At 44.3% G+C, this 11,545-nt stretch overlaps 1 protein-coding gene across 2 annotated transcripts; it reads left to right on the plus strand.

Moving 5' to 3' along the window:
- The first annotated feature begins 1,402 nt into the window (after positions 1-1,402).
- LOC311139912 (cyclic AMP-responsive element-binding protein 3-like protein 4) lies at positions 1,403-6,257 on the plus strand. 2 transcript variants are annotated; one of them, XM_084174909.1, is made up of 10 exons: positions 1,403-1,771; positions 2,519-2,674; positions 2,842-3,106; positions 3,568-3,710; positions 3,897-3,986; positions 4,183-4,289; positions 4,559-4,627; positions 4,729-4,813; positions 4,908-5,004; positions 5,093-6,257. In XM_084174909.1, exons 2-10 carry the CDS (start codon positions 2,522-2,524, stop codon positions 5,416-5,418), a joined length of 1,335 nt encoding a protein of 444 aa, XP_084031035.1. In that variant the 5' UTR covers positions 1,403-1,771; positions 2,519-2,521; the 3' UTR covers positions 5,419-6,257. The 2 variants fall into 2 exon arrangements, with proteins under 2 accessions (XP_084031035.1, XP_084031036.1); XM_084174910.1 differs by having other exon boundaries at positions 1,586-1,771; positions 2,519-2,659.
- The last annotated feature ends 5,288 nt before the right edge of the window (positions 6,258-11,545 follow it).

Below are 11,545 nucleotides of genomic sequence, written 5' to 3' on the forward strand. Positions count from 1 at the left end.
AAGGCTGTGACCAAAGATGTTGTTAAAATGGAGGGCAACGTGGTGGTAGGGCACTGGGTATGGTATGGTGCAGAGACTGAGGGCATTGGGCCTGAGTGGGCAGTCTCTACCCAGGTCAGCCCCCTCCTGTGAAGCACTTCCAGGTTGGCCTCCACCAGGCAGTAGGTTTGCAACCACATTTGTGCTCAGCACTGCTTTTTCTTCCTCTGCTTGGCTCAGAGTCACTGGGTTGAAGGCCTCAGCCTTGTACTCTTGTTCGAGTCTCTGTTGTAGTTCCTCAAGGAAAGGTCCTATTTCACCTACCTCACAAAACAAACAAAGAATGCCCTGCCACAGACACAATAGATGCGAGGCAATTCAAGTGAGTAGGCTATTTCAGCTCATGATACATTGCATGATGCTTGTCCATACATAGAATGAATTATAAATAACAGAACTAGAGAATATGTTATATGTCAAATAACTGGACCTCAGAACTGTGGCCATCAAGGACTGCAGTTGTGCACGTCCCTGCCTTATACAAACCACACTGGCATGCGAGCTACGTAGGCCTACCTCTTTGGCCAACAGGCGATATCTGGACAGTTTTTCAGACGATGAGTCGTCTCCTCGGCACAGTCTTCCGGCAAGTGACCTGTGGAAAGTGACTGCAGACATAATCTGTCATATGTCTCTGGATGGCACCAGTAATCCCCTGGCCACGCACACTTGGAGCCACCCAAAACCCTTGCACCACAATGGTCTCCCCAACATCCACCAGCAGGACAGACTAACGCCACCTACAGGGTAAAGGGAATGATAGAATTTCACAAAGGTGCATTCAAGATCGCAACATTTGGCTGCCGTTTCCATTGTTGATCAATCAATCAACTACAAAGAATGGTGAGACAAAAATATCAGTGCCTATTGGAAGTAGATGAGGGCAAAGAGAGCAGTGAACACATACAAAGATTGACTCACCACCCTGCTATCCATTTTTGCAAGGAACACCAACCGACCAGGCTCTTCCAACCATGTAGTCCAAGCCATCAAAACTGCTTTGAGATATCCATGACCTTTTCAAAGTCGCTCTCGAGCCAGACAGAACTCCAGACCGTGTGACATACTTTCAGATGTTGCCTTATCTCCTGGTTTTGCTCTATCCTGCAGCAAAAACGTCTCATTAGAGAATGTTGCCAAAAGTATAGGCCTTTGCACATTTTTGTTGCTGAATCTGCGAATGAAAACACAATTTAAGAACTCAATACAATAACGTAACTGATCCTTTCCAGTATTTCCAGTTTCATCTCTAATTCACTACTACCTTGTGCCTCCAAAGTATTCACACCCTCTTCTGTTTTTTTATTGGTAAATTGCCCTGCCCAATCAAAGGCGCAAAGTGGGAGGGACTTCGGAGTTATTTGACGCTTATGAACTGCACAACGTCGGTGTAAATGTACTGATTTATAAAAGAGACATGTTTTTGCATTATGGCATAAGTAAGATACAGAGAGAAATCCACCTACTCTATCAGTTAGTGATTTTAGAGCCAACGGTTACGCTTAGGCGACGCACATGCGCCGTGTTAGTATGGTTATTCGCCCTCGGGTATGATTGACATAAGAATTGCCAGCTGGATTTTCGGGAGAAATGCGTCTGACACTGGTTGATCTTTAAACACTACTCGTCTGCATTTTTCTACTCACGTTGGGCCTACTATTGTTGTAATGCACTTGAAGTAGACCTATATATATTCGGAAGAGTCATCGCTTCTGAAAACAGCAGCAGACAAGTAAGTTGTTTGTGGTGACATGAGGCTATAGTCGGAGAGTACAATGTAACTCTTGTTTATCCGGCTTGACAGGGAAGGGAATCCTACACACGTCGAGGTATAGTGTCAAACTCAACATCTAATACGAACCAAGAAGTCAATCGTTTACGAATGTTGAATTTTAATGGTTAACTTTATTGAAGTTCCGCCATTTAATAGAGTGAGATCATTATCTGAACACTTGGCTGAAATATGCAGGCAATAGCCTACAATATATAAAACATACGTATAGACAGACTATAGTTTATTATAGACTACTGGTGTGGGTCACGTGCTATTATTATTTCTGCTAGCCTAACTAGTAGGCCTACATATTAAATATGAGGCCAAAAAATGGTAAGAGTTGTGATTTTATGAGGGGTACAATTGCTATTGAGAAAGCCTATCAGTTTTTAATGCAACTGTGTGTGTGTGTGTGTGTGTGTGTGTGTGTGTGTGTACCAGGATGCTGATATCCTCTTGCGAAAGGACTCCCACTGATCAAACAGTAATAATAGAAATAGCTCCACCCTTTAACAGCTCTCTGAGCAGTTGCCACACCTTCTTCATACTTTATAAATCTTCACTTACAACAACATAGATATGAGTTTCAAACACATCAATAGCAAAGAGTTGTAATATTGACAGTGCAATAAGAGAAGTACTCAAAAGTGAACTGAATTTATAAATATTTTGTAATACTTCTAACTGCTGTTTTGTTTCTTCTAGGACATGGATGTAGAGAATGGAGAGCTGTTTTTCGGACACAAGGAGGACAGTATGACAGGGGAGAGTTGGGGACTGGAAGGGCCATTTTCTTGCTCTGATGTCATCTATGCTGGCTCTGAAAAACCCCTGGATGAATGCACGGTAGACCCCCAAAGTGTACGGATGGTTTCCCAGTATGACTAGTTGTACAATATAGTGAGCCAAGTTGTAAAGACCTGGGGCTATATTTACTCAATTTTATTTATTAATACATTATTAACATGTAATAATGTATTATACCCATTTGCTTAAAGTATTACAACATTTCTCTCCATATGTTACAGGGTCTAAACGATAGCGAGCCAGAGGATGTGCTTTATGCCATCAACCCAAATGACGTCTTCCCTACCAGAGCCCCAGTGGAGACCTCCTCAGAGAGCGACAGTGGCATCTCCGAGGAACCCTGCTCCGAGAGCCCCTTTGCTGCCACAGTGGACCCCTCTCAGGCCCCTGCAACTATCTATCAGGTGGTCTATGACATCAGCACCCTGGCCAACATCAAGACGGAGCCAGAGCAGCATAGTGTCGATGTCATTTCCATAGAACTGGGTGAGTGTGTGTGTGTGTGTGTGTGTGTGTGTACACTAGCACGCGCATCTGTGTATGTGAGTCCATGTGTCCATGTGCCATGTGCCTCCCGAGTGGCGCAGTGGTCTAAGGCACTGCATCGCAGTGCTAGCTGTGCCACTAGAGATCCTGGTTCGAATCCAGGCTCTGTCGTAGCCGGCCGTGACCGGGAGACCCATGGGGCGGCGCACAATTGGCCCAGCGTCGTCCAGGGTAGGGGAGGGAATGGCCGGCAGGGATGTAGCTCAGTTGGTAGAGCATGGCGTTTGCAACGCCAGGGTTGTGGGTTCGATTCCCACGGGGGGCTGGTATGAAAAATTAAAAATAATGTATGCACTAACTGTAAGTCGCTCTGGATAAGAGCGTCTGCTAAATGACTAAAATGTAAATGTAATGTGTGTTGGGTGGGAGTTTACTCTCTTTTCCTATGTCTTCTGCTACAGATGAGTGGAGTTCTCAGATGTTGATCTCGGAGTCCTGTGTCGTCAACGAGTTACCCCTAGTATCTGCTGGGAGATTTGACCATGGTCACCTTTCTACCCCCTCAGCTTCCACCTCCAGCCCCACCAGTCCAGACAGCCCGCTGGTGAGACTTAAAAGGGGCAAATTTACTCTAAAATCAGCGTTTGTCAGAATGGGGAAGATAGGCACAATAAGAAGATAGTGGGGAAGGGGGATTGTTAGTCTGAGACCCCAGGTGGTTGTTCAAGTGTCTCTTTTTGGGATTATGGCGGTGTGGATTATAAACACAATGTCCTCTTCTCCTGATCAGCTTTACCCCGACCTCACGCTGACTGAAGAGGAGCAGAAACTGCTGAACCAAGAGGGGATCTCTCTGCCCAACAACCTGCCCCTCACCAAGGTCAGACACTCGCACAGTAGATGGTACACTATTCTATGTACCCCAAAGTCATTACTCCCCTGCTTGCCCTTGGATTACATTACTTTTGCATGACAACTTTGACATGACAAATGACTTCGTTGTATATTTTATTTATTTATTTATTTAGCTCTGAGTTGAATTGCATCTAAATGTACTGGACTGAATTCCCTTCTAGGCCGAGGAACGGATTCTGAAAAAAGTTAGACGCAAAATACGCAACAAACAGTCAGCCCAGGACAGCCGTCGCAGGAAGAAAGACTATGTAGACGGGCTGGAGAGCAGGTGAGGCCTGAGGCTTCTAGTAGGCTCCATGAAAATTGGACCCACCATATAGTCCATGGTGGATAACCTCTATAAACAAGTCACTTGCATTTCCTTACCATTTTCACTTGTGGTAGAACAGCGAGGCATGTGCAGTAGGAAGTCCTCACAATGTGTCCTTCTGTTCTATTCTGCCACTGAGTTATTGTTGACCCTCCCCAATGGGGCGACACTGTCAGACAGTAGGAATACTTTTCTGTCAGTGACCCTTGGTATTGTCTGTGTCTCAGGGCAGTGGCTTGCTCAGCCCAAAACAAAGAGCTGCAGAGGACCGTGGAACAGCTGGAGAAACACAACATGTAAGTCAATTGGCTAACATCCCCTTTTTGCACTGATGATGCTCAATGATGATGTTCGTGTCTTGTTTGTTCAGGTGTTTTTATAATATCTCCATGCACAGGTCTCTCCTGGCTCAGCTGCGCAGACTACAGTCTCTGATCAAGCAGACGGTCACTAAAGCAGCACAGACCAGCACCTGCGTCATGGTGAGATCAACATGTCTTTCCTCCATGCCTTTGGGTACTTTCAGGGTGATCTTTAAAAAAGTGAATTGAACGTGTGTGTGTTTTTTCCAAACAGATTATCATCTTCTCTCTGGGCCTCATCATCTTCCCAAGTTACAGCCCCTTCCACTGGGGTGCCACATCCATAGAAGAGGACTATACACCAAAAGGGGGTTAGTTATCCAATTAGGAATTTATAATAGATTTTTCTTCTGAAAACTATGAAAGTTAAATAGCCTTCCCTCTTCTTTACCATTTCAGTTATCTCCAGAAACATCCTCACAGATCCTGCTTCATCTTTGCAAGCTGCTGAGGATGTGGACAACCATATCATTCAGCCTGAGTCCCTACCCGTTTCCCGTGACCTCAGTCAATCAGATCCCCCGGATGCTTCCAGAATACTAAAGCAACCAATAGAAAGTCCAGAAATCACTGACATTGAGGGTGTGGCCCTGGAGGAGAGCCAACCAGGGAACAGCTCGACTCTGGTTGACGGGCAGACTGAACCCCTGGGCCTGGTGTCAGCAACAGGAAAAGGGAGCACAAGCCTTGACCCCACCAAACCAGCCCACGCTGATGAGATGTAGACAGTGTTGATGAACTAGTTTGACATTCCATTTGCTTTATTGTGCTCTTCAAAGCTCCTTGCATTCGTTATGGACAAGTCCAATATGCTGCCCCATTACCACATTGGTTTTCAACCAGACCCCTTTGGGTGCCTTAAATGCCTAACCATTGCCTTACTCTTTTTTTGTGCTGTGGTGCAAGCAAGGTTTAATCTGGGATTCGGTGGAATGGTCCTCAAAATGGGTTACATTTTTTTTGACTGTCTTGACTTTTCTATTTAAGTACCACTTCTTAATGTTTGTATGGTAAAGGTTTCAGTACATTTCCAACTTTGAACTCCGAGGAGTTAGTTAGCACATCCTGTGGGAAGGATGAAGGTTGTTAGATTGTAGCTGGAAAAACACCACAGATATGTATATATTGTTTTGGCTATCCATACTTTAAGCAGGTCTTGGTGTACACCACACACACACTCATTGAAAGTGAGCCTATACCGATGTATTATGTTCTGGACTAACTACCTACTTGTGTGTACAGTAACATGTTTGTGAAACTGCCTAGCTAGTTTCTGACTGGCATCTGTGCTCAATGTAGTTTGCAGCTCTCATAACTGAATGCTGAGAGACTCATTTTGCACTGTAAGCAAACTGTCATATCTTTTGCGTGTGCTTAAAAATGTCCTTTGGCCCTCATTCGGTTAAGAGATAAACAGTGTGTACAATCCAAACGTCCTTATCTTAAGCATGACATTGTGGTCCAAATGTACACTCTTCACAGAACTTGCTATCCTAATTTTAGTGGTTTCTGGTATCCTATTTTATGTGCTTTACTTTATATTTATTAAATGGGAACAATACTGTTTTTGCTTTATAGTAATTATATAGCCTACCTGAAGTTTGACTATTCAGAGCATTTAAGAAATCCATGAAAACATTTAGTGGGTCAGGTAGTCCACAGCAGTAAAAACTGGTGATATTCTTCCCTGTGTTTTGCAAGCCCTACAGTATGTGGAAACTCTGAAATACTTTTGGCCACATGGTATCAATTCACTTGATCAGCAGCTTACAAGGGAATGGGTGGAAATGCAGAACAAGCATTATTTCAAATGGTGGCACAATTAAGTTCTCTCCACATTGTTCAGGGTATTGACCAAGTACACTATGGAGTAGTAATTACAACCACATTATTAGCACGTAAATAATCACCAAAACATCAACAGCAAATTCAGTGGTGTTGCTTAAAATGATAAGCAGCACTACTTTGCATTATTTATCTTTGCCAATTAGTTTAGCATGGCCCAGTGCCCCAGGTGGTTGGAGATTTCACTTAAAGATGGCCTCCAGCGATTTTGAACTTTTACTGTTGAAAAGAGATATCCCAAGTATAAATGCAGTAAAGTACACACACTTGAGGGTGAAAAAATAACGTTTTGAGCAAAATATTGTTTTTTAGGCACAACTGCAAACTTTAAGGAGTAGGGCATTCAAGGAGTTGGTCTAATGGGAATCCGTGATGTCATCGGCCTCCCCCCTTGCTTTAGAAACAAGTGCTGTCACGACTTACCTGGAGCCCCTATTGAGATGTGCCTTTTGTTATGGAAATCAGGTGTTAAGTGAGATGACAAGGAGCCTGAAGTGCCACTTTAAGGACGAATTGAATGGTCTAAAATGTGCAAACTCTGATCACCCAGGGCACTGGGCCATGCAAAACAAAACAAACCCGCCCATTGTGTCACACATGGCATTCTCATGGTGGACCCGTCATTGGTGCATGCAAACGCTCTCACACTTTAGCCACGCCCACATATAATTCACTAACCCGTACAGTAGGTGGCGGCAATACACCTTATATGATGTAGTCTGCCATAAAATCCAAAGAAGAAGAAGCCACTGTCAAGGGTCGTTGGATGACTCAGAACACTTTCGAGTCGAGGAGTTTACTGAGGACGCACGTCCAAAGACCCGCAGATCAGATTGCGACATAATGGGCGCAGACAGCCAGTAATTCTCGGAGGAGAAATGGTGTCCGTAGACAATGCAAGAACTAGATGTATGTCAGGAGAAATGCAGTACTATCATAAGGAGAGTTATATTGGAATACGGAGGAGGAATGGAGGGGAAAAGAGGCATAGGAGGTCTAAGAGAGAGAGAGGGAGGAAGAGGGTGGGAATGAGAATGAGTATGAAAAATGTATGCACTCACTAACTGTAAGTCGCTCTGGATAAGAGAGTCTGCTAAATGACTAAAATGTAAAAATGTTAATGAGTCAGTTAAAAATGGCGGGGAAAAGGGAGATTGTTAAAGCAGAATGGTAGAAAGTTTAAGCAGAGTGAGTTGAAGACAGGAGGAGAAATGGAAGTGAATGAGGGCGAGGTATTGGAGGTGGTAGGTGTGGTGAAGTTATCGGAGCCCGAGGTTTGCACCAAGGGTCAGGATAAAGAGGAGGCTGTCCTTTTGGCTGATCCATTTGTGGTTTCAGGGTGGGTGAAAACAGAGTTGGGTGCTGTGGAATCGGTGAGGGTAACCAGAAGTGGTCTAGTGATAATTGTTTGTGTTTCTGCTGGTCAGAGGGAGCAGGCGCACCGTGTTAAACGAATGGGAGCAAGAGATGTGAATTGTTTTGCTCTCAAGAAAAGGGCGCCATTGAAAGGCGTGATTACTGGGGTAGCAGTAAATGTGAAAGCTGACCAACTGAAGGGGAAGATTCCCAGTGTTTTTGATGCTCGTCGTTTGGTACGACGCAGACAGGGCTGAGAAACAGAAGAGTCATTGTCTGTTCTTTTGAGTTTTGATGTTGAGTCTTTGCCTGACAAAGTGATGTTAGGATATATAAGTTATCCGGTACGAGCTTTTGTGCCAAATACATTACGTTGTTACAGGTGTCAAGCTTATGGGCATGTGGCAGCAGTGTGTAGGAGGGAGGTGTGAGAAGTGTGCAGAAGGGCATGAGACAAAGGAATGCGTAACATTGGGGAAAGTAGTGGTATGTGTTAATTGTAGGGGTGCCCATGGGGCTGGGGATCTGAAATGTCCCATGCGAGAGAGGCAGGTTGAGGTTTCCAGGGTTAGAGTAGTGCAGAAGTTGTCATATGCTGAGGCAGTGAAGAAAGTAGAGGAAGATTGGTCAAGGGGGAGGGATCCTGAGAGGAGTGGTGTGAGTAGTAGACCTATACCAGTACAGTGGGATAAACCAAAAAGTGATATATGTTTCAGTAAGATTGGATTTTTGGCATTTATAGCAATGGTTATCAACTGTACTGCAGGGATGGAATGTAAGTCGCAGAAAATAGAGGTTGTGGTGGCAGCTGCAGAGAGGTATTTGGGTGTGCGAGACTTGACATCAGAAGAGTTACAGGGTGTGTTAAGTGGCGATGTCCTATCATTTCAGGCTGTTGGCCTGAAGTAGGACTAAATAGATTTAAATAGTGGAGTATGTTTTTTTTGTTTAAATCAACAAAAAAAATTGTGAGTGTAGTGTTAGATGGTAAGGTATTATAATTATAATTATTATAGTATTTATAAAGCAAAGTATAAGGGAGTTATACTCCAGTCTAGTCGGTGGTGGTAATGCAACATTTATTGGATGCCAACCGCTGATAAACCTCATCGAAGAAGATGGTGGAACTGGATGTTCTGTTTGAATCAGATGGGGCGTCGAGTGGAGATGAGAAGGATTGGATTCAATGGCGAATATGAAAGGAAATAAGAGAAGTAAAGTGGTAGTAAATCCAAGCCTAGTTCTGATTATTCTTTTGGTCGGAGTGAGGGTTTTGGATTGATGGAGTTACCTGGGAGATCCATTTTAAGTCTATGAAAATCGTGGATGCGTTGGAGAAGGTGGCGTTGGTGAGAGTAACAAGAAGTGGGCTTATTTTTATTTTCTGTGCATCAGTAGAAACGGAGCATGCTCTGCGCTTCAAGAAGATATCGGATTTGAGTGTGTGGATCTTCGAAGCAGGGCGCCTATCAAGGGGGTTATGTCTGGGGTGGCGCTAGAAGTGAATGCAAAGGATATACGTGAAGAATTGGATCAAGTGGTTGGTGCACACCATCTGAGTGGAAGAAAGGAATGGTAGTAGGAGTAGAGACACCAGTGGATATTCATTGTCAACAGAGGGATCCTGACATGTTGCACGTGGACTCTGTTTGCACGTGGACTCTGTAGCGTTTATTGCATTGGTTATCAACTGCACAGTGCAAACAAAGAGAAAATCTGAGAAAATAGGCATCTTTGTGAGTATGGCTGAATGTTTTTGGGGACTTATGGATTTTAGGCATTACAAGGAATCCTGTCAACTAATGCTTCATCCTCATAGGCCCCTGAGGCTGTGTAGGGATGTTATTTGAACTGTGACTGAAGGAGTGGGATGGTTTTTTTATTTGGTTATTGTATTTTGTATGATGTCGGGGTCCCCCCCACACACACACCTTTCCCGCAATATAATATTTTTGTTTCACTACCACTTAAAGTCAACGGTAGTTATTCCTGTAAATCCACCATGGCTACTCCCGCCTCCAGTAGTTGATCTAGAAGTGTTGGAGAGACTACAGAAAGATAGGGAGGGTGTTGATCCATCTGATTTCTTTAATAATAATAAGCCATTTAGCAGACGCTTTTATCCAAAGCGACTTACAGTCATGCGTGCATACATTTTTTTTTTGTGTATGGGTGGTCCCGGGGATCGAACCCACTACCTTGGCGTTACAAGCGCCGTGCTCTACCAGCTGAGCTACAGAGGACCACAACTGTGTATCAGGATTTTGTGGCCATTTACACAGATGGTTCAAAAGATCCAAGGACAGGACGTACTGGGTCAGCATTTGTAGTGCAGGAATGTGGGGTGGAAGTACGGAAACTTATTACAGATCATCTGGCTGTATATATACGGCGGAGCTGATGGCCATACTGTTGGCCTTGCAGTGGGCGGAGGAAGTCAAACAAGACAGAGTAGTTATTTGCTCTGATTCATGTGCAGTGTTAATGAGTCTCCAGTCCTTTAGCTCACGTAGCAGACAATACCTGCTTTATGAGGTGCTACAAACCCATGGCAGGATTAAACAGATGGGTATACAGATAAGATTTACTTGGGTCCCAGCCCATGTGGGGGTGGAGGGGAACGAGGCAGTAGATGAACAGGCTAAACAAGCACTTAGTAGTGGGGATGTTGATGTTAAAGTTTCAATGAGCAAGGCAGAGGCAAAAAGTCTGATATACAGTGATGGTGCAGAGGTGGCAGGAGCAGTGGGATAGAGATAATAAGGGAAGGTATTTATTTCAAGTACAGAGGAAAGTTGGGGAGGGGAGGACGGCAGGAAGGGACAGAAGAGAGGAGGCTATTTTTACAAGATTAAGGGTGGGACACAGCCAGTTGAATAAGACATTAAATGTGATAGGAAAGCATCCAACAGGAAAGTGTGATTATTGTCAGGAAACAGAGACCGTGGAGGATGTATTGCTACAGTGTGGGCAGCAGGGACGGCCTGTTCAATAGGGCGATATGGGCGACGCACTGCCAAACGGGAAAAGGAAGGGATTTTTTTTCTAATCAATTATATCACGGCAACAGTAGTTATCAGTGTTGTAATCTGATCTGACTGCCACTAAATGTCAAATCAGGCTAAAGTCGTGCTTCAAATGGCCCCGCCCGTTTTTGGGCGATTTCAGTCAGGTTGAAAATCGCCCAGAAGTCTCTCATAGCCTGTCATGTAAAATCTATTTTTTTCAAATTTCAAAGCTTTCAATACATTCTCTATGGGTGTCTGTGGGCTTGCACTTACGCGCTTTCGTCATACGTGACGTAACCATGAACGTAACTAAGCAAATAGCGGCTAGCAGCGTCTCTTTGCGACCTGCAGTGTGGCGTTATTTTATGTTTTTAATTTGTACACTTAGTTTACAAACATTCTGCCAACCATGGATTTCGAGTGGTGGGTTTTGGACTGATCTTGTTGATCGTGTACATACCCGCTACGAACGGACTAAATAATGAAAACGTTGCTGGCAGCGGAATCCAATACAGAGACTTGGCTGGATGACAGAGTCCCGGACAGAGAAGTGGAGCCGGCCGGCTTCACCCTGGTCGGAGCGGACCTCGATCTGACAGTCACAGGGAAAATCGATCCTGGTAAGAGAGCGACTCTGTACCCC

Source organism: Coregonus lavaretus (assembly GCF_964263955.1).
Source record: "Coregonus lavaretus genome assembly, chromosome: 13".
NCBI lineage: Eukaryota > Metazoa > Chordata > Actinopteri > Salmoniformes > Salmonidae > Coregonus > Coregonus lavaretus.